The 24104-nt window shown below is 35.9% G+C and overlaps 1 protein-coding gene across 12 annotated transcripts in view; it reads right to left on the bottom strand.

Moving 5' to 3' along the window:
- COBLL1 (cordon-bleu WH2 repeat protein like 1) overlaps positions 1-24104 on the bottom strand; it is a 167405-nt gene that overhangs the window by 6415 nt on the left and 136886 nt on the right. For 5 of the 12 annotated variants that reach the window (XM_071216351.1, XM_004464389.4, XM_058300736.2 and 2 more), the window contains 7 exons: positions 18168-18321; positions 17664-17729; positions 16247-16369; positions 10952-11186; positions 9864-9958; positions 4685-6255; positions 1579-1746 (listed from right to left, as the gene is read on the bottom strand). In XM_071216351.1, coding sequence (XP_071072452.1) covers positions 1579-1746; positions 4685-6255; positions 9864-9958; positions 10952-11186; positions 16247-16369; positions 17664-17729; positions 18168-18321 — 2412 coding nt within the window. The remainder of the gene's footprint in view (positions 1-1578; positions 1747-4684; positions 6256-9863; positions 9959-10951; positions 11187-16246; positions 16370-17663; positions 17730-18167; positions 18322-24104) is intronic. The other 7 variants (XM_012527502.4, XM_071216353.1, XM_058300737.2 and 4 more) reach the window with 3 other exon arrangements.

Raw genomic sequence — 24104 nt, 5'->3', positions numbered from 1 at the left:
GTGTTTGCCCTGATGACAATGCAAAGTCCTCTGTGAAGAGAATGGCCTTCATTCATCGCACCATGTAAACACACCAGGGGAATTGGCTACAGCAGTCAAGTCGGCTGGCGTAGATGTGGTGCCTCTCACCTTTCTGTTCTATCTTTGCAGTATTCCTTTCCTTTTGCAGTTTTAATTTCTATTGAACTCAATATTTTTTTAAAGATTTATTTTTATTTATTTCTCTTCCCCTTTCTTCCTCCCCCTCCCCCCGCCCCCGCCTTGTTGTCTGCTCTCATGTCCATTCTCTGTGTGTTCTTCTGTGTCCACTTGCATTCTCGGTGGCACTGAGTAGCTGTCTCTCTCTTTGTTGTGTCATCTTGCTGCGTCAGCTCTCTGTGTGTGCAGTGCCATTTCTGAGTGGAGCCACTTTTTTTGCGCAGGGTGGCTTTCCTAGCAGGGCGCACTCCCTGCATGGCATGGCATTGCTTGTGCATGGTAGCACTGCGCATGGGCCAGCTCACCACATGGGCCAGGAGGCTCTGGGTTTGAACCCTGGACCTCTTACATGGTAGGCAGATGCTCTAGAAGTTAAGCCACATTCGCTTCCCTGAACTCAATACTTTTATTTTCTGCTGAGCCCAATGTTTTGTTCAACACATCTCTTACTCTTCTCTAAATAGCTTTTAATATGAGTAGGGAAGGAATTTGCAAAATGAAATGCCAGGGAGTCCTTTGGAATAATAAGTACTCTTTCTTTTTTCTTGGAAATGAGGTACTTTCCACCTGGAGGAGTTAGGGATTAACAAGAAAGATATTTTGGGAAACTACAGCAGTTTGGGGAAGTCTTAGTGACAACCCCATTCTTAAGGCTCTCCAAATGGTCTTTCAGTGGATGCAGGGGCAGGGAAAGGAAACTCCTCTGAAAATAGTTCTCTGTGACATTTCTTTGGAGCTTAGCCCAAGGAGAGATATACCTCTTCTCCTGACTCTCTCCTACAACTTGGTAAAGAGCCAGAGAACTTTGGCAGGCATTATTAAAACTGGAATTTCTGTAACAGGCATCATCTAAGTTCTCCATGTTTTGTCTCCTTTCTTTTTGTTTGTTTAACCTATATATCTTTCTGAAACCCCACTCCCTGCTCCTCCCTCCCCCCCCCAAAAAAGAAACCCACATATGGTAGTAACTATGATCACTGCAGGAATTAGGACTAGAAATTTATAGGCTTCCATCACTAGTGAATCCTTTCTGGCAAAGGGAGGTACTTTCTTTTCAAAATAACTTTTTTTTTTCCCTACACTAACATAATTTCTTAAATTAAGAGTTCAGGGTATTTTCTATATATAGTAATAAAACAATGAACAAGACCCGTGTTCTCCACCTGGCCCATGTTTTGGAAAATAGACCTGACATCTTTTTAAGTACATGTAAGACTCTGGACTTTCTCAGCTTATACTTCAACATGACTCCTGACATAAAAGAGTAACTTCTGGCATCTTCCCTATTCAGATTTAAATGCCAGAAAAAAAGTTTTTAAGTATTAGTTTGACAATGTTAAAAATAAACCCACTGTCACCTGTCTGATGAAGAAAACTTACCCGTTTCAGTTTGGACGCAGCCTCTCCAGAACGGATTGCAGTCAGCAAACCCTGCCGGATCTGTTCTGGGTCAGAGCTTTGGAATGTTAAAGAACTTTGCCTCTTAAGGATGAATGATGGGCATTCCATTGGAGATGGTATTTGGGAATTCTGTGCAGCGTTATTGTCCTACAAAAATAAATGCAAAATATTTAGATGAACACCAAAAGAAGAATGGGCCATTTTTTGCACACACACAAAAAATCATCATCAGTAGTTCTTTAAGAATTACTGTATGCCACACTGGTGTTTTAGACTTAAACCAAAACCAAACTAAGTTTTTGATTTGTGAAAAATAAGAACTAGACCAAAATTTAAAAGGCAATTATAGAGCTAAGATTTTTCAATAGTTATTTAAAAGTGAGATGAAAAATTGATGAGAATAAGATAATGCTATATTATTCTTTATTTTGCATATGTTCTGATAATAGTAACTCCTCAAATACACTATTTTACATTCTTTCTAACATGAATCCATAGAGGAAAATTCAGAGCCTAGCCCTTTAGTCTCCCTAAGGGCAAGAGAAGTGTTGGGAAAAAAACATGATAGCAAGACAAATGTTATAATCCTATGCTGCTTCCTAAGGAGGTATCATATGATGGGTAGTGATGGGGAGGATGACAGTGTGAAGAGCAAGATTGGAGAAACCAAAAAAGTGCTGCACTGAACTACCTGAGAAAGGAAAGAGGTGGGGAGGGAGCAGCGGAGGTATGGGAGCCCTGAGGAGGTTACGTGAGAGAAGGTTAAAGATGTCTCTTGGAAGGATTTATTTTTAAATTATGTTTTGCTGGGTGGAAGGCAGGAATCCTCTCTTCTGTCTCCCTCTATTACTCATAATGCTTAGAAACAGGATATACTTGTGTGGGTTTTCTTCTTCATTCACCAATCCCATATTTATTGAGCACCAAGTAGGTGCCAGGAATTTTTCCAGACTCTGTTTTAGGCACAGAGGGTACAGCATTGAATGAGAGAGAAGATTCCTGCCACAGGGGAACTTACACTCTAGTGGACATAACAAAATACTTCATTGTAGGCACTGGATGAGTAAAGACTATCTCTGAAGCCCAGCTGCATCCAATAGGGACAGGACCAAATGGGAGGGGATATATCAAGATTAAGGATTAAAGAAAAGAAGGAACATCTTGACACTGGGTGTTGAGGTAAAGATAAAGAATTTTTTTTTTCCAGGAGCTTATTAAGCTTGAAAGCAAGGACAACACTCAAGGAAAATGGAAGGATGACCCCACCTCCTGGTTACTCATTGCTCATTACAGGCTCTGTTTCCTTACCCATTGAATTATCTCTGCAGCCAGAGCTAAGTTGGAAGATGAGGACATTTCCTTCCCTTCTTTTTATATCAGGAAACTAAGGAAGAAAAAGGGTACCTCTCTTTGTTTCATGAATACAGTGGTAATTTTATTGTGCTTGAGTTAAATGATGCTGATTTCTCCAATACATGGAGTTGACTAGAACAGCCAAGTTAAAAATTTAAAAATCTCACAGACTAACACATAATCCATTTTCATGATTCTGAAATATTAGGTTGTGATATTACTATTTTTGAAGATATAAAATTGTCAAATATGGCAATTTCTTATTGGTTGAATCTATCTTCTAATAAAGGAATCATTAATTATTACACTACACATAATAGCTTATACTGTCTTTCTGGAAACTATAGGGACTACAGGCTGACTGTGTTTACTTTAAGGAAAGATTTGTGGATGTGACAAATTTTCCATGAGACTAAAAAAAAGGAATTTCAACACTGAGGAACCAGAATCTAATTAAACTAAGGAATATTTTGTAACTGATTTAATTGACAAATGCTATTAAAAATTTAGTCTTAAATTTCTTCTTCAAATTGTCAAATAAATATCTTTACAAAAGATCTAAACAGAGCTCAGGCAATGGCTCAAAAAATGTATTAACTAAATCTAGCATCCGTTGTTTAGGAATTGTATTCCATTCCAAGAAAAAACAGTCTTTGTTTCCATGTAAAGAATTAATCCCTGTGTCATACATTCCCTTCCTGACACTATTATCAAAGAAATAAACATAAATGTGAAATACTGAAAAAGTATTCAAGATAAATATTACTTTAAAATTATGGAAAAATCTTTACTTGGCAAAATGGTTAATGTTCTGTTTTTCTAGTATAAAAAGAAAAAGTAGTATAAAATACTTCTGGAACCATCACAGAAATAGGAAAGTGTTCTTTAAACATTATCAGAGTGAAAGTACACAAAGTAATTTTTAAGAAGTTGTGTGGATTATTATGAGTCATGCTATATTCATCCTTTCCATTGACTATACTATCTGAACCTAACAAATTACAGCATTCATTTGGCCAAACACTAAGTCAACATCTTCCCTTTTTGGTAAATTAGTATTACAGGTAGTGATTAGACAATGTTTTGGTCAGCATGCATATAATTGGATAAGTTGACAGTGATTTGACAAAATGGAGAAATAAGAAAATTATGCTATATAACTCTACTTTCAATTTAAATTGTTTATATGTAAAAACGTTTGGTAAGCTAAGGTTGCATGTATATGATGGGGAATGCATAGCTAAGAGATATCTAGTTGCTTTATCTAGTCTCTGATACTACTTATGTTTCCATATAGTTAAAGCCATTAATTTTTCTACTGAATAGTTGCTGTTGTATTGGGAAAGAAAATAAAAGTGAATCAAGACATCCAGAAAGGTTATAAGGAAATGCAAATAAGAAAAAAACAGGAAAATAGATTCAGAACTATAAACTTGTACATTATACAGGTATGAACAAAGAAAATTTAAAATAAAACATTTGCTAATGATAGTTATATAATGATTACTTTAGTATAATACCTAGTCAAGTTGTATGACTTAACAGTAATTCTCAGCCTAAGAAATCAGCTTCTATATACTAATACTTTTCTCCCCTAAAGCAGCTTGATATCAAATGAACACAAATTCCAAAGCAGTAACACACAAACACACCAACGTGCATGTTAAACTCCCTTTTAGCTATGTTTTACACAAATCTAAATATATATATGTATTTTAAAATTAGTATTTACCTTATTGATCACACCAAGTTGTGGGATATCCACAAATTTATTTACAGAACTAGTCTTCCTTTCCTCTGTCTTGGCTGGAGATTGGACAGATATACTGTCATTAGATGACTCGTTGGAGACACTATGTGCATTACTGAAAGACTGTGACCGCTTTACTACAGCAAGCGCAAATGGCGAATGAGCAGAACTTGAGTACGGTCGTGGGGCACCAAAAGTTTTCAAAGTCTTCAGGTTTAGTGCTGCTAACTTACTAGTGGCAAGAGGCACAGGTTTTGGAGCAATCGGAGGAGCAGAGGTGTCGGTAGGCTTTGGACTGATGATATCATTGTCAGGATTCTTTAAATGGGATTGTGGAGGAAAGTTAGTTGTTTTACTTAAGGTAGAAAGAGTTTGCTCTGGGGAAGGCAGTGGATTCCTTTCCACCTCTTTAGTTATTAGTTCTTTTGGGGTAGGATTAGGGGTAACATTGACACTCTTGGTAGCTGCAGATGTTACATAATGACCAGATAGTCTTTTCTGCATCTGCAAGAAGAAAGAACTTGGTTTGGCCTGGGGATTTGAGGCTTTGGATTTAAATTTTGACTCCAAAATACTGTTTATATCTTCCAATTTTGGCACAAATGGAGCTGTGCCAGCGTCTCTAGTTACTCTGGGAGTAGCTCTCAGAGGATTAGCCACTGCACTATGGGTTGGGCTCATCGCATTGGGCACCTGACACTCCACACCCACAGTAGGTTTCGGTTTAAGGTCTGGCTGTGGTTCCTTTGGACCGTCAGAAATAATAAGATCTTTTGTTTGGATTGCCATTTCCTTTTCATTAGTATGCTTTTTTCCTAACATATGTATCTCCTGATCATCTTTATATCCCATGGTTTCTGATTCCCAGTCTTTCGATATTTCCAAGGACTTGGGAGGGACTATTTTATAAGTAGTCATTCCAATTTTGGGTATATAATCTCTTGTAATTTCATTTGAAGGTTTTGGCTTAAGTTTACAGTCTTGTCTGTAAAGTGGATAGTTCTTTATACAAGAAGCAGATGAATTTTTATCAAGCCCATCTACAGGAGTCAAAAGATCATCATTACTATGTGCACAAACTGGCTCTTTTATGGTGAGTTGATCTTCTTGTACAATTACTGTGCCTTGACTCCCGAATTCTCTTGAGGTATCTACAGAATCTTGTGGGCTTAAGGTTGAGCATTGAAACAGTTGGTTGTTATTTGAAGTTTGCACACTTTCATTAACTCTGATGTCTGACAAATTATGATCTTGGTAATTCCCATTGTAATTGTTACAAGAAGGGGTTGTCTGAATTGCCGCATCTTGCCTTTTTATCTTTTCTACATTGGGTTGATTCCATTTTTGATCTGGTACTGATGAAGCTGCTAGATGATCTGCCTTGTAATTTATAGCTCTATCAGTTTTCTGTGCCTTATACTTTGACAGTCTGTCAACTTCCACATCTACATCATTATTTTTGACAATATCTCCTACATTAATTTCTGTTCTCACTCCATTTTTCATTTTATCTTCTATGTTCATTGGAAGGACAAGTATTTCATTTTGATCTACTGAAAGAAAAAATACCATTAAAAGAAAAACATTAAAGCTTTTAATGTCTGCTTTTCCAAAATAGCTTTGTTTGAATTCTACAGCTAATTTTCAACTGATGAATTGTACAAATGCATGTAGTAGCATATAGAGGAAACAGCATGGGCTTTGGAATCAGACACCTGAGTTTGGAATTTGGCTCGACTAGTTCTAATCTGTGTGACTTCTAGAAGTTACTTAACCCCTTTGCTCATGTGCACTCAGATGAAACATATTATATTTTATAAATCATTTACATGGCATGCTTATTACAATAGTGTATGATAATGTATTGCCCAGAACAATCACTCTATATATGCTAGCTTTCCTTTTTCCTATGAGTAAAGACTTTGTATTTTAGTCATTGTTAATAATGACAAAGGTAAGAAAGTAACAAATTCAAAACATTTTTCAGTCTTTTTTTCCATGTTGACTGTCTTTTCTATAGGGCCTAGTGCATTTACATTCCATACCTTTTATTAAAAGGGAAACAATCCCAGCAAATGTTATCAGTTTTAATTAAGAGAGATGACCTTTAAGATGTGAAGTAAAAACAGAATCTAAGTTGATTGTCATGGTGATTAGGTGTTCTTGTTAAAGACTTTTAGGAAGAACTTGTTTTTAGTCATCACTTGGGTGATTTCAACTACCTAGAAACAATCATGCTGTTTTGTTTTTCCTCTATAGAAGCACCATATCCCTATTCATCCAGAGTCAGAGTTCATGTAGAAGAAACAACATCCCTCCCCTCTGAACTACTTTCACTCTTGATTCTAAATCGTATCTCCTGAAAAAGAAAATGATTAGCCAGTGTCTAGGCAACAAAGAAACAGCAGGCAGTCAATAACATGATGGTGAAGAACTAGAATAAGGCAATTGGAAGAAAACAAAGGTTTGAGTGTGTACCATGCTCCTAAAATGAACTAAGTGAGTTACATATGGTGCTCCTTTATTCAAATGCCCCAAAAATCACATCTACTGCATGACCAACAACCCTCACCTTCAAACCCTTACTGGCCTCCCTTTTTAGATATGGCAGTTTGCATGGCTTGAGTGCATTCTGGGCTTTGAAAGTCAAATTGTGAAAAAGTGTCAAATATTTCTCTAGTTTTATCATCCCCCACTTTTACCTAATAAAGGATGCAATTAAGTGCTGCCTAAAATGTAATGAACAACTTAAAGAAGTTTCTCTGTTAAAAATAAAGAATAAAGACATGCATTAAAAATAGTCATATTACCAGGTAAATTTGTACACAGAAAATAATTTAAATTTCTTCGCATTTCATCATGTATTATGTTGCAAGGTTTCTATATTAAACATATCATTTTAATATGGGATTCATTTTTACTTTTTCAAAATAAAATGCAACTGGTTATCAGAATATGCATTGTCCATACGATTGGCTTCTTTTCTCAATGACTAATAATTATTAACCACTGTGATTTATAAAATTAAGGACTCATGTAACCAGAAACCATAGAAAAGGAACCTAGAATCATCACTGAATTGGTTAGTCCATCCTCATACATACCTGGCAATGATACTAACCAAGTCTAAAAGTAGGCTTGAATGAGTAGGTCATTCTTAAAGGATGGCCAATGGAGAAGGTGGTTTTTGTATTATCCTGTCCTTCCCCTACTCAAAACTGACAAAGATATCTACAACCTGGCAAGATGATAATTTAGGTATATGTATAGGGTTGGTAAAAAGAAGGAAAATGGAATAAAATTATTTAGAGGATAGCATTTATTTCAAAAATCACCTAGAGTTGACAAATGTCATTGCAAATCAAGTACCAACTAAAACAATTATTATTTAAATGTACTTGGGACCTGCTGTGGTTTGAAGCAATAAGTACCCCAGAAAAACACGTTCTTAAATTTAATCCACTCCTGTGGGTGCAAACCCATTGTAAGTAGGACATTTCTCTGAGGTTACTTAAATAGCCCACCTCAGTCAGGAATGGGTATTAATACTATTACTGGAGTCCTTGATAAGAGAATGAAATTCAGACACAGAGAAATAAAGTCACAGGAGGCAGAAATTGGAAGAAATGGGAGACAAGGAGATGCTGCCATGTGCCTTGACATGTGACAGAGGAACCAAGGATCACCAGCAGCCAGCTCCAGAAAACCAGTCTTCAGGGACAAAGCACTGCCTTGATAATGCCTTATTTTGGACATTTTCCTGGCTTCAAAACTGTGAGCAAATAAATTCCCATTGTGTAAGCCAACCCACTGCATGGTATTTGCTTGAGCAGTGTAGGAAACCACAACAGGATGTTAACCCTAACCTGATGGCAAAATGTTAGCAAACATGATTTAATTTGCTTATGATTTTAAGAAAAAGAAAGCAGTCTTTAAATCATGACTTTTCATTAAGAATGCTATTGTCATAGTATATATTCTGTGAAAACTGAATCAAGAGTAAATGATAAGGAAGTTATATATGTTTAGACATTTTCAGTATGGTGTCTTAGTAGAGTATTGAACATGGGGGGAAATGAATCAGGAACATATATATTCAAGTAAATCAATAAATACCACACATGAAAAACAATATATATAAATATTTGCTTTTGACATTGGGATTCTCCATGTCTTAGCCAAATATCAATATTTATAGCCCTATATTTTCTGATTTTAAGAATCTTAACCTAGTTTTGTATATTAATATAATAGACTGGGCTGTGAGCCACTTCCTTCTCATACCCTTAAAATACCATTGTGCATTACTTGCATTCTGTGTTTGTTAGTATAATTTTTTGGAATTCAGTCCCATGGCATATGTTTTGAGTATCTACTTGTGCTCACATTTTACTAGGTCTATGAGGAAATCAGTCTGATCCAAGACTGTCCAATTTAGTTAAAGAGTCAAGACTATAGAACTACATGGACTGTAGTAACCAAATAACAAAATAAACTAAGTGTAGATTTGGATGGAAGTTGAATGGCTAAAATAGATGGAAAATTGTTTTGCCTGAAAAGACAACATGAGCATAGGCCTAGTGATAGAGCTTAGGGAACTATACATGAAAAACAGAAAAAACTGCCTTGATTTGAAGATGGGTATTGAGAAATATGTAAGGTTATATAATTAGATTGTTTAGGCCTTGAAAATCAGGCAAACAAGTTTCAACTAAGGTGTTGCAACTTGAATAAAAAGTAAATCACACTTGGGTTAGGAAGTTAGTGGAAGGAAAAGAGAAACATAGGTCACAAATAGATGCATAGGGTATACAGCGTTAGGATCCAAGATCTAAGTTCTATAATCTCTAAGATTTGACAAAAATATACAAACAAAAAACAGCAGTAAACATGGTGGTTAAGATCAAACTTTGGAGTAGTATTTCGAGTTCAAATACTAGGTTACCACATATTGGACTCATTTCAGGTGAGTTACTTAAAATCTTTGTGGCTCAACCATCTGTAATATGGGACTAAAAATATTATCTACCTGATAAATAAGGTAAGTATTAAATGAGTTAATATACCAAATTAAATTTGCTAATGAGTGTTAAATGTTAAGAATAGATATTGGCACATAATAAATACTATGAATGTGTTGGCTATTGTTTATATAACTCACCATTCTCTTGGTTTGTGCCTGATGATTTCAAGTTTCTTACACTGTCAATTGCCATCTCTTCATTACTTGTATTATATACCATAATATGTGTTTGTCTGCAAAATATGATATTGTATATTTTGATGCCATTCAAACACACATGCACACATGATGAGAGAACAAGCAATAATTTCCACAGACAGATGGACTGAAATAATCATCTCCTGCCAAATACTGGAAATTCAAAAGCAAAGAAAAAGTATAACAGAGGAAATGCTGCTCTGAAACATTAGTTTTCATAAGGTGGTCCCATTACAAAGAAAGATGTAAGAAACTTGGTAAAATGGACACTTTTCCAAATCAGTGTCTTTATTTCGTTCCTATTAGCTATTTGTCTTTTAAAGAAAAAGGAAATTAAATGAAAACATTTTAGTCTGGCATCTGGCAAGGTCAACTGTGTAAGACAGGATATGGATTGACCTCACTGATGTCTTCTTTGGTGATAGAATAGTTTAATTTGGAGTCATTCCCATTCAAAGTACAGCAAAACTTTGATGAAGATGGTTTATTTTGCCTTGCTGATTTCATCTTTATTCATGGTTTAACATTTCAAACATAGTGTAAGTGGACATTAGTAGAGCTTTCAATTCCTAGGATCAAGAATAGGTATTAGATGCCTTCCAACTTTCTCTTAGATGACTATCTGCATCATAAAATCATCTGTAAAAATAATTTGGGTGATTTAATATAACTAACAAGAACTCCTTTATATACACACATATAAAAATATGTTAATGAAAATCTTTGAGAAGAATGCATAAAAACTGAAAATTAAATGATTCATTGCAGTCAAATCAATAATAGGCAAAAAATCTTTAATTTTTGAGTCACACAAATTAAATATATGTTATGATTTAACGATGCAGAGGGTATCACAACTGTTGAACTTGATTTTGTTTGAATACTTTATTGATAATGATAAAAAGGACAGAGTCTAAAAGCAAAGGACTGGCTATATTTGTGTATAAAATATCAGATCTACATTTCAGAAGACTAGTATTAATTTTAATCAAAGCACCTCTAGAACGTCTGGCACACAGATAACTTACTGTCCATCTGTGTTTCTGATTTCTTGTTTTTCTTCCTTGGAGTTTTGTGAGGACTCTACAGTATCATTGCCAAGGGCTGAGTCAGGATCATTTTTTGGTGTATTTATTATATCAGAAGATACAAAAGGAATATCTTGTGACTTCAGAGAAATATTTTCAGCCTGATCTTTTGGCACTTCTCTTGGTTCTTCTTTTTCATCTATCTCTTTAAGGCTGAAATCAGAGCTTATTCCAGCTACAAAGAAATGCAGATAAAATTCTAAATACTAATTTCCTCCATTCATCCTATGCCATCCTGGCAAGGACATGATTTTTAAATAATAATTAGCTAGACTCTCTTAAATTCTGATTCAAAACTCACAGTAAAATACTTTTTTAATGGTAATTATGTGAACATGAAGTCAGATTTTTCAGACACATAGAATTCTAAAAATAATATGCTACCACTCTAGGTCTCATGGTAGAAATAAGAGTTTATCACATAAACTTGAAATTACATATTTCATCTAAGAGTATTTCTTTCAGTTAAATGATGTGTTTTGTTTTGTTTTTTAGGTACTAGGGCCAGGGATTGAACCCGGGATCTCATATGTGTGAAGGGAAGCTGGTGCTCAACCACTGAGCTATATTGACTTCCCCACGTTGTTTTTTGTTTGTTTGTTTGTTTGTTTGTTTATTAGGAGGTACTGGGGATCGAACCTGGGACCTTGCACATGGGAAGCAAGTGCTCAGCCACTTCAGCTATATCCACTCCCCTCAGTTAAATGATTTTTGTATTCATGCAGTAACTCTAAAAATCTCCCTAAATGCAAATTAAAGGAATCTGAGGTTATGTATTGTCTATCAGAGTGCTTATAAATTTGACTCAGTGGTCATCATTCCAAGTACTGACCACACTTGGAATCACATGAGCCTTTTTAAAAATACTGATGCTCATCATACCCACTCCATGCATATTAAATCAGCATCTCTGGAGGACGGAAACAAGATTTTAAAAAATTTCCCTCATGATACTTATGTGCAACCAAGGCTAAGAACCACTGATGTAGATGTTTAATAGAATCTTTTAAAATGCAAACAGAGCAAGTATTATACAATGAAATTTATTACCTCATGGTTTGATTCTCAGAGGCAACTTCCTTTAACAGAAAGTGTAATATGCATACATAAATCTATATGCATACTCACATTTTTCCTTGTTTTGTTGGTTTATTTAATATGAATGGACACATACTATATCCAATGTTTTCCACCTATTTTCTCCACTTACTATATTGAGGGATCATCCCATATCACTGTGTGTGTCTGTGTATGTATGTTTATGTGAGTTTGTGTATGTGACTTCTTTCAATAGCTGGGGTTAATATTTCAGTGTATAAATATGCATTTTATCATCATTCCTTAGCACTAACAATAATTGTCCAGAAGGGCAAAAGAGAAGCCATCAATAGCAGGTAGTGTCCATACTTTATGTCCAGACCAGCTGTGAAAGTAAATTTAAACCAAAGAATGAGGTTCTGTATCTTTGCTTATTTAAATGCATGTAAACACTTTTATGTACACAATATATTGCAGCTGAATGATGTTTAAATGTTTAATTTTACTATGAGAAGAAAAAATATGTATTGCAGTATTGGATTATAGTGAGCAAAACATCCGTACAATTTAATAAAAATTTTAACATCCTTGAAGAATACTTAAAGTATTTAACATGTATTTTCTTTAGGCATATAAACAGAAAAATGTGCTCTTTGTACTTTTAAAAAAAATGTGGGAAGTTTAGAGTTTTTATTTAAATATAAGAAAATCATATTATTTAACAGAATAAATATTAAACAACTTGAGTTTAAGTGAATTTTCTAATATATGTATTTTGGTAAACCTTGCTTTATTATAAAATGTGAAATAATCATTATGATGCCAATGTGGAATATTATGAGTCCATGCAGAAATACTGCATCTATGTAGTAAGAGTATATTTGAGAGGACACGATGGTTGAGATACAAATGTATTTTTAAATGGTTCCTTAAGATAGCAAGCTTTTCTGCTATCTTACATTAGCTGAGGTTACATTAACTGAGGTAACATTTGGCAAATTATTGCTATACCTATTTACTTCTACCGTGTAAAAAACATTTCAGAAATACAAAATTTTTCTTTAAGCTTGGGGCCCTCACTAAGAAACTGGTTTCAATTAATTAAAGTACAAAGAATGGATTACTTATTTCAAAATTAATTTTTCCAAATAACTTTTGTGGGATTTTATAATTTCATAATAACAGACATCATATAGACTTTCTTAACTATTATATCTGTATTACCTTGAAAAGTATTTCTGTTACTGGAAAGTTTTAGAAAAGTCAGTGATTCCTTAAAAAAATTCAAATTATCCATGAGAACTTTGAAAGTTTGTTGTTTCTGACTATACGGATTTTCCCAAGCTTTGTAAATATTAATTTGAATATGTAATGTTTGTCTTAACAGACTTATTTAGTAACCAGATTTTAGCCTACAAAAAAAATAAGCATGGCTCCAGTGGTTGAGCACCTGCTTCCACATGGGAGGTTCTGGGTTTGGTTTCTGGTGCCTCCTAAAAGCAAAAAACAAACTAACAAACAAATGAAAACACCAACTCAGAGGAGCTGATGTTGCTCTGTGGTCGAGCTCTGGCTTCCCACATACAAGGTCCAGGGTTCAATCCCCATCCCTGGTACCTCAAAAAAAGAGCAGAGGCTGTGAACAATACAGCTAAATAGTTTTCACAAACATTATATCACAACTGTGGATATTTCAGCTTTGTAAGCTCTAAACAAAGAATATACCCTTTTGAGGAACACAGATATAGGTTCTAAAATCTTAGTGCAGTTTTAAGATTTAACAACTTTAAGAAGTGTGAATTTAAAAACTTAAAAAAATATATTTGAAGGTATAATTATTTTAAATTATTTTTATACTTATTTAGTTTTGTATAATATTTTTATTTTAATCTTTTCAGTCATCTGAATTTCGCAATGGTTGAAACAAAAGCATAAAAGTCAAATTATATGTAAATTCACAAAATGTGTAATAATATGTAAAAAAGAAATGTAAAATAAACTCTCAAAATATGTTTTTTGTAAGTTTGTAACATTTTACTTGTGAAGTTACTAAATTTTAAAACTTCACTAAGCTTTTTAGAATACCCTATATATCCATCCTGGAGATAACAAAAATGGCAAAATTGCCTGACAAATATTATTCTTTGCTAAAATAGAATTGTATTAAATGAAATCTAGTTTAGTAAAATATTTTTGTAAAAAATTCAATAATTCAAAAAAAATGCTCTCTTGTGTCAGATTGTTGTAGCTGATGCCAGGCAGAATTGCTTTCTTTCTTTCATTTTTTTAAAACTGAAGTATAATTTACATTGAAGTAAAATATACTTTTTAATTCAATTCTTTGAGTTTTTACACCTCCACAATCAAGATATAGAACAATTCCATAACCCCCTAAAATTTCCTCATCCCTTTGTAACCAATCAGTTCCTCTTTCCAACCCAGTCCCTGGTAACACCAGTGTCCTTATAGTTTTGCCTTTGCAAGAACGTCATATGAATGAAATCATACAGCATGTAGCCATTTGAGTCTGGCTTCCTTCATTTAACACGATGCATTAGATTAATTCATATTGTTCCGTGTATCAGTTATTCATTTCTTTTTTTGTCGCTGGGTATATTCCAGTGTATCAATGGACCACAATTTAGGGACATTTGGATTTTTCCCCATTTTTGGCAGTTATGAATAAAAATGCTCTAAAAATGGCACATGCAATTTTGTAATGAACACTGGTTTTCATTTTTTCTTATGAGTGGGGTTGATGGGTTGTATGAAAAATGAATCTTATGCAATAGTATACTAATTTTAAATAACTGGTTTGAAGTATGATATGGGGGCTTTTTCGGGACTTGGTGTTGTCCTGGATGATATTGCAGGGACAGATGCTGGACTTCGTATGTCCTACCATGGCCCACTGGGTATACTGGGGGAGAGTGTAAACTACAATGTAAACTACTATCCACGTGGTGTGGCAGTGCTCCAAAATGTCCTCGCCAGGTGCAATGAATGTGCCACAATGATGAGGGAGGTTGTTGTGAGAGGAATGGGGTGGGGGGGGATATATGGGAACCCCTTATAATTTTTTGAATGTGGCTTTTTTTGTGATCTATGTATCTTCAAAAAATTACAACTGAAAAACTGAGGGGGGTGGGGGTGTGGGGAGTGGGGTATATGGGAACCTCTTATGTTTTTTAATTGTAACACTTTGTGTGATCTAATAACTTTTAAAAAAGATAATTTTTAAAAAATAAAAAATTTTAGAAAGACTATTTCTGAGTCACTAAAAATTGTGTAAGATTACTTATAAGTTCAAGTCTTACCATCTGATAACAAAATAATTCTAATAATCTTAAAATAAAAATACAATCAAAAGCAGTACCATAGAAAATAAGTTCATACCTCATTAACAAAGTTGTTCAATGAGGAATACACACACATGCAGTACTACATATTGAAAATAAAAAAGACCATGCAATTCCCCCAAAAAGAATAAAAAGAAGTAAAGGGAAATCCTTCAGAGCTGCTCATTTTATTCGTTTTACCTCCTGTCATTAATTTATATGGTTAGGAAAAACATCAAACTCTACATTGGTATAAAATTTCAAGGGAAAAGGGGGAAACTACTATTTCTTTATAAACCATATTTATAGGAGGGTTCAACAAGTAACCAAATCCATCCCTCATGACATCTTTATTTTTTTTTAAATGTTACATTCAAAAAATATGAGATCCCCATGCCCCTCACCCCACTCCTCCCACATCAACAACCTCTTTCATCGTGGCACCTTCATTGCACTTGGTGAATACATTTTGGAGCACTGCTGCACCACACGCATAGTGGTTTACATTGTAGGTTACACTCTCCTCCAGCCCACCCAGTAGGCCATGGTAGGACATACAATGTCCAGCATCTGTCGCTGCAGTACCACCCAGGACAACTCCAAGTCCTGAAAATGTCCCCACATCTTATCTCTTCTTCCCTCTCCCTACCCTCAGCAGCTACCATGGACACTTTTTCCACATCAATGCTACAGTTTCTTCCATTACTAATCACAATAGTTCCATAGTAGAATATCAGTAAGTCCACTCTAATCCATACACTATTCCTCCAGCCTGTGGACCCTGGGATGGTTATGTCCACTCATGACATCTTAATCTGCATTAAACAAAGCACCAGCAAGGAAAGGCCCCACCACCTACGTGCGGGTGATGCTACGGCTGCCTCAGGTGTTCCAGGGCACTCATCTGTCAGCGTGGGCTCAGTGCACTGTGGCTGACAGGGGAGCCCAGGGCCAGCGGAGGCTTCTGCCAAAGAAGTGGAACCTGTGGAAAGGCACTCAGACAACAGAGTTAAGGTAAGCAGAGACCAGGAAGCAGTTCTGAAGAAACCAGATTTGTTAGCTCACGTTTGTCCATGTATCAAACAAGAAGAGTTAAAAGGAAAGAGAAATAGAAACATATTAAGGCAAGTTTCAATAATATTCACACCTTTTTCTAATATATCAGAATCTTCTAATTTCACTTTTACAGTTTAAGTAAACATTATCCAATAAATTTCCTTTGTGGAACAAAACTTCGTCATTGATATTCTGGGTAGGAGCTGAGAAAAATTATTACTAGCTATCTTATCTAATAGCAGTTTTTTTGTTTTGTTTAGGAGGTACTGGGGATTGAACAAAGGCTTTGTACATGGGAAGCAGGTGCTAACCACTGAACTACATTCACTCCCCAATGAGAGTTGGATTTTTTCATTTGTTTGCTTTTAGGAGGTACTGGGGATCAAACCCAGGACCTTGCACAAGGGAAGCTGCACGTAACCAGTTAAACTACATCTGCTCCCCAATAGTAATATTTTTAATCACGAACAGAGGAGAGGATAATTTTTCTGTAAGGTATATCAAAATTTCAGATTCCTAAATATCACTTAAAGATTAAAGATTCATGAGCATTTGGATGTACCTGAATTCTTCCTGTATTTTTTTAATATAAAGTGAAAAAATTAGGTAGCATTATAAATTTCATACCTATCAATTTATCCCCATGCTAAAGTACTGGCATAATAATCTCCTATTTTTAGATGACATTACTAGGCTACCATATTTATTTATGTCTACTTTAATTCAAACGATTAAGAAGTTTTTATCATACTTATTCTTAGAATAGATTGAATTATTTTATTGTTACTGGAGTTCGATTTGGAGAGAATCCAAAATGAGAGATGTATAATGGAAAATACGTTCATTATAATAAAAAAAGTATACCATTAGAATAGCAAGTTATGTATGTCCAATTCACACCTGGGACAATTGCTTAAAGAAAGTGTACTTTATGACTTTATGTAAGTTTTCTTTTGAACACACCAAATACATTTCTAATTATGACATGCATAATAAGGTTCTCAAAGTACATTTCCAGAGCTGAATTTCTGAGCTTTATCAGTTTCATACTTCAATCTCAGAGGGGAAAATATCATTTCATGATATAAAATTTGGGAAATGGGGCCAAAGAATCTGGTTCTTTTTAATATTCAGAATACTATATTGGATTCGATCTTCAATTGCCATAGGAAAACTCTTCCCTCTCAGTAGTCACACAATGTAGAGTACAGGTATCATACCTGGACTGGATAATCCTTCAGTAGAATTTGCTCCTGAAACACTGTTTGCTTCTAATGACTGCAGGGCTGGAAGAAACAATGAAACTTATGAATCAGTCACATTCACAAATGAAACAATTCCCTTATAATTTAACATAACTATTTTTATGTAACTTACAATGAGATGAGCCCTAACATTTTTAGAAGGCATTTTAAAGTCCAGCTCTGAATACAACTAAAATTCATTTAAATTCCCATTCCTACATGTAGTCAATCCTGGAATGGCAGTAACTTTCTGAATAAATGCATTAATGCTCAATTTGGGATAATGGATTTGCACAGTTTTTCATTTAATTTTTTTAATTTGGCAGATTTTTAAAAGCAGTTAAGTGCAAATAATCAGAGACTATAAAAAGCCCAAGTAAATTATCATTTAATAAAAAGACAATTTATGACCTTTATCATTTCTGTCTAGATTAAACAAACAGAACACAAATTTAATAGGAATGTGAAAAGTAACATTACCAGTCCCATGGCTATTTTCACCACTTTGATGCAGGGGTGTTTTGGAGGGTGGGGAGGGCGCTTTTCGCTTTGTCCTTTTCAAAGATGAATTCTCTACAGATGTGCTACTGAGCTGCAGCGAGCCTGTCCTCACGATACCTGCTCCAAAGGAACTCTATAGAAAACAAAATGACCAAAGACCTTTTTTATTTAGAAATTAACAAATTTTAGGAAGACACCGCCCTTTATGTCAAACATATCACACCAAAATGGAACATAACAGTCATTCATTGGGGTGGCTCAGTGGTTTGAATGCCTGCTTACCATGTCCGAGGTCTTGGGTTCAACCCCTGGTACCTTTCAAAAAAAAAAATGTCCTATTTCAAAAAGCATGATGGCACATATGCCACACGCCAGGAGCTGGGCTATGGAATGGATATGTAAAGGAAAATAAAATATGGTCCTTCTCAAGAAACTTAGGCTATGATAGAAGACTAACAAGCAAACAACTAATTATAATATAAACAGCTAAATATAATACAGAGGATGCATAAACAATACAGTTAAAAACTAACTTTCCAAGAAAAACCTGGAGAAAACACTGGAAGCAAAGCAATGGGTACAAAAGGGAAGAACAGTTGTATGTTAAGAGAACTGGCTCTATTTTACACTAATGCATCAATGACAAACATTTTAAAAATCTATATATCTACCCACGGCAAGGTCATTTGAGGTTGCTGACTCTACAAAAGGCTAATGCTCACACTCATAGCATGTGACTGTCAGCAGACCCTTAGACAATCCTGCTTCAGCAGGCTGGCTGGTGCCACCTGGCCAATTGCCATATCATCCTGTACTTTTCTTTACAACAAAACTGCTTAAAAGAGCTGCCCATTGATTTCTGTCTCCAGTTACTCTTCTCCTACTTGAACCCTTCCAATCAGGCTTTCCCAATCCCTTGCTCCACTGAAGCTATTCCTATCAATGTCGCAAGTGACAACCATAGGACTAAATCAGTGGCTACTTCTCAGAATTAATTTATTAGAACTATTAGCAGCATTAAACAAAGTTGACCATCCACCTCTTAAAAACAGTCTTTTGCTCACATTCAGGAAACTGCATTCCTTACTCTGTACACATCCTAACTCTGGCTACTCAGTTTTCTTTGTTGGTTGCTTTTCGTTTCCTGACATTGGCGTGATCCAGGGCTCATCTTGGGACTTGGGACAGCTTCTCTTTACCATGTCCACTCTCTTGGTGAGCTTATCTCGTCTCTTGGTTTATTATAATATTTCTATTTCTGATGAATTCCAAATATATGTCTCTGTCCTGGACCTCTGTTTCGACCTCCAGTTAGGTGTCCAAGGCCCTTTCAAAGTTAACATGCCCAAAACTGAGATCCTGATCATTCCCCCTGAACAGCCCCTGCTCCCACCACACACACACCCAAAATCTGCTCTGTTCACAGTCTTCCCTGGATCATTAAGAGCAAGTCATTCTTCCATTTGTTCAGGCCAAAAACTTTGGAGTTACCCTCATGCCCTCTGTCCCACACTACGATTTAAATCTGTCCTGCTGCCTCATCCCTTAAAAGACATCAGGTACCCACTCGACTGCTACCACAGAGTCCAAATAACCATCATCTCCAGCCTGAATAATTTTGAGAAACTTCTAAGAAGATTCTGCTTCCTATAGTCCTTTCTCAACATAGCAGCTAAAAGGATCCTGTTAAAACTTACGTCAGGTTATGTCATTTTGTTCTAAACTCACCAATGATTTCCCATTGACTTATAAGGCTTTCCTTCTAATGTCTGGTAAGGCCACCTGTGCCTTCTAGCCTAGATCTCTGACCACCTCCTTCTCCATGAGTAGAACAGGTCAGTCTACTTTGGCCACTTGGGCTTTCTTGTTCCTCAAATGTGCCAGGATTGTTCCCACCTCTGCATTGTCACACTTGGTAGTTCCTGTGTCTGAAATGCTCTTTCTTCAAGTAACATAATGTCTCACTGCCTCCTCATTTTCTTCAGATTCTTTACCAAATGACACCTTTTCCATGAGCCCAATCCTTTCCCTTGTTGCTTCCTGTTTCTCTTCATAACTTTATTTTCATCAACATTTAATAGTTAACATACTGTTTACCTTGTTCAAAACCTGCTCCACTAAGGTTGAATGTATAAAGGCAGGGACTGTTTTTCTCCTCTTGTTCACTGCTGTATCTCCAGAACAACATCTATTTCATGGAAATGTCTCAGTAAATATTCATTGAGTGAAAGAAAGAATGAATAAAATACTGCCTTTTTCATTTGTAAATAAAAGGACTTCATAAGCTTTATCTGGGACACTATACAAAGTTTGTGTCCTTCCAACTTTACAAGACAATCTATGTAGGTACATCTAGGGAAGTGAGTTAACTTATAAGCTGTTTTTCAGCCTTTATACCTAACACATGCCAAAGAATTTTTAGCACATTTAGTATTTTGTAATTTTTTAACATTTCAGCCACAGAAGAAAAGCCTGCCCCAAAAGAGAAAAGTTTTAATTTGTTACCATCAATGCCAACTGTGTTAGGTATTAAAGAGGAAGCCAGGTCATCTCATTGGGACAGAAGCAGATTTAGGTCCCTTGTGGCAGGCACTTAATTGAACAAACCTCTCACTAACTACTCCTCTTACCAAGGGGGCAGGGTAACAGCTGGCTGACTTTACTAGTTGTCAAAATATTAAATTCTTCTGAAACAGTTGGCAAATGGCTGCAGTCCACCAATGCTCCTTTCCCTGGGCCCCACTATTCTGCTCCTTCCCCCAGAACACTTCAGACCTCCCCGTGATCCATCAAGAAAAGAGCTAAAGTCTGTCTTCCCACACAGATTTTGATTTAGAGTCGCAAAAGTAAATTATGATTAAATATTGTGATTATCACCCCAGGGTGGGTGTGGATACTCAATTGCTGGTTGGACCCTTGAAATAATTCAAGAGAAGGGCCCTCTCCAATGGAAAGCTGAGAAAACAATGTAGCAAAGACTATCCATAGTTCAATATCATCTTGAGTAGAAAATAAAGGAATTTGTTTAAATAAAAAAACTTGCTTTCAAATATAAGAACATTCTCTCATGACCTATAACAAGTAAATAATACTAATATAGGGTGTCATTAACTGAGTGGGTTGGGGGAAAAATACAACAAATATAAGATTGGCTAAAGTTAGCAGTAATGTTTTTCATACTTTTTCATAGTTTGTAACAATTGTTTCACAACAATGCAAGGTGTTGGTGGTAGGGTTATGTATGGAAGCCATGTATGATGATATACATGTTTGTTTTGTAAGTTCACAACATGCTATACATGTATGTATATACATGTTTATGAATGTTCATGTATGAATGATAAACTTCAATTTTTTTAAAAAAGGTTAAAAAAAAAAAAACCTTCTTACTGATGACATATCTCCATGGTCAGAACTTTCATTTGATATCTTATAAAAGTAATTAATTAATTTAAGGATCATTAGGGAGGACTCTTTCTGATATTTAACCAAGAATTCTCCTAAGGAAGCAGACTTGGCCCACTGGTTAGGGCATCCATCTACCACATGGGAGGTCCGCGGTTCAAACCCTGGGCCTCCTTGACCCGTGTGCCCATGCACAGTGCTGATGTGTGCAAGGAGTGCCCTGCCACGCAGGGGTGTTCCCGGCGTAGGGGAGCCCCACGTGCAAGGAGTGCACCCCATAAGGAGAGCCGCCCAGCGTGAAAGAAAGTGCAGCTTGCCTAAGAATGGTGCTGCACACATGGAGAGCTGACACAACAAGATGACGCAACAAAAAAAACCACAGATTCCTATGCCGCTGACAACAACAGAAGTGGACAAAGACGACGATGCAGCAAATAGACACAGAGAACAGACAACTGGGGTGGGGGGGGAGAAGGGGAGAGAAAGAAATAAATAAAATAAACCTTTAAAAAAAAAAAAAGAATTTTCCTAAACAATGTGGCAATTACCTTCTTTAAAAATATTTTTAAAAAAAATTTTTTTAAAGAGAAATTTAGATTACATAAAAGTTACATAAAAACATAGGGGATTCACATATGCCCTGTTCCCTACACCTCCCACATTAACAACATCCTTCATTAGTGAGGTGCATTTGTTACAATTGATGAAAACATTTTGGAGCATTGCCACTAAGCATGGATTATAGTTTACATAATAGTTTATACTCTCTCCCGCACATTTTTGTAGGTTATGACAAGATATGTAATGGCCTGTGTCTGTCATTGTAATATCATTCAGGACAATTCCCAAGCCCCAAAAATGCTCCCATATTTCACCTGTTTTTCCCTCTCCCTGCCCTTAGATCTCCAGTGGCTGTTGACTTCACACCAATGATATAATTTCTCCTACTGCTAGAATCACAATAAGTCTATAGTAGAATACCAGTAAGTACACCCTAATCGATATCCTGAGGATTCTGGGATGGTGATGTCCACTCCACTTCAAATTGAGAGGGGATTTGATCCCATGGGGTAGATGGATGGGAATCTCTTGCTTGCAGTTGTAGACTCTCATGGTTCCTTGGGATGGTTGCTGTCCATCATCATCTCCTTGTTAGTTGTCCTGCGTGAGGCACTTGGATCACAGAAGGATTACAACTATGACGGTAGGATCATTTATGCGGGATATCAGTGATGGACGATACATGGGAGGACAGTCATCTGGGCATACATATAAGGCACTTACCTTTTTTAAAAATTGATCTAAGTATCAAAAGCACCAAAAGAAGTAATTTTATTTCTCAATGAATGTATTTCTGTAAAGCCCTATCAGAGCATGCCTCATTCCTATCACAGGCCTAGTTTATCAGTAAGAAAGCAGGATACAATCAATAAGTAATTGCTGAGTGCATGTAGTAATAGCAGCATTCGATTTTCCTCCTAGTTTCTGTTTCCTACATTTTGACTGACTGCTTTCATGAGGTGTACAATAAAAACCACTTTCTCCCTTGAGTCAGAATATCAATCACTGTCACTTATTGGGCTTTTCTATTACCTGATAAAAGCCATGATGACATTCATTTCTCAGCCAATAAGTTATTGTTTAGGACTGTTTTAGTTTCTTGATTGTTAAGACAAACACCATACAAGGGGTTGGCTTAACAACAGAAATGCATCGGCTTACAGCTTCAGAGACTAGAAGGCTTGCTTCCTCCTGGATGGGCATCTGCTGGCTGGCTGGCAATCTTTCTGGTCCTTTGGCTTCTCTGTCACATGGCAATGCACATGGCAGCATCTTCTCCTCTCTCTTCTGGGTTCAACTGACTTCCAGCTTCTTGCTTCTCCTGTGGCTTCTCTTTCTCCATGTCCATGTTCCTTACTTATAAGGACTTCAGCCATACTGGGTTAAGGCCCACTCTCACTCAGTTTGGGCATCTTCATAAAATAACACTTTCAAAGATGTTACTTACAAATGGGTTCATCACTGCAGAACCAGGGGCTGGGACCTGAACACACCTTTTGTGGGGGACATGATTCCATCCCCAGAAGGAGTGAGAGTTCTTAAAATTCTTTATACCATAATAAAGCAGACGACATAAAATTTTGAACAGAGTGGAATTCATTTACCTGACTCACAAATTTATGTGAACCTATCCATAACTGATAGACTCATATTTATCAGCTTTGAGGTCTGCAATCAACCTACTAAAATAAGCTAACGTTTTTGTACAGGATATTTGTGTTTCTATGGATAAAGGATATGAAATTTATCAAAACAGACAATTTCACTTTCATACAAGCTAAAAACTTTTCAGTAGCATTTATGAAGACTGTAGAGGAATATTGAGAAGGCAAAGCCATAGACATTTTGGGAGAACACATGTTTTATAACTTCCCCCCATTGTGCAGGTGTATTTTAAAGATAAATGGATGTACATTTCTAGAGCTGCAATTGGATCAAAGAAACCAAGAA

Source organism: Dasypus novemcinctus, chromosome 7 (assembly GCF_030445035.2).
Source record: "Dasypus novemcinctus isolate mDasNov1 chromosome 7, mDasNov1.1.hap2, whole genome shotgun sequence".
Taxonomy (NCBI): Eukaryota; Metazoa; Chordata; class Mammalia; order Cingulata; family Dasypodidae; genus Dasypus; species Dasypus novemcinctus.
Note: the sequence above shows the minus strand (reverse complement) of the source record. Positions and strands in the feature narration are given on the sequence as shown.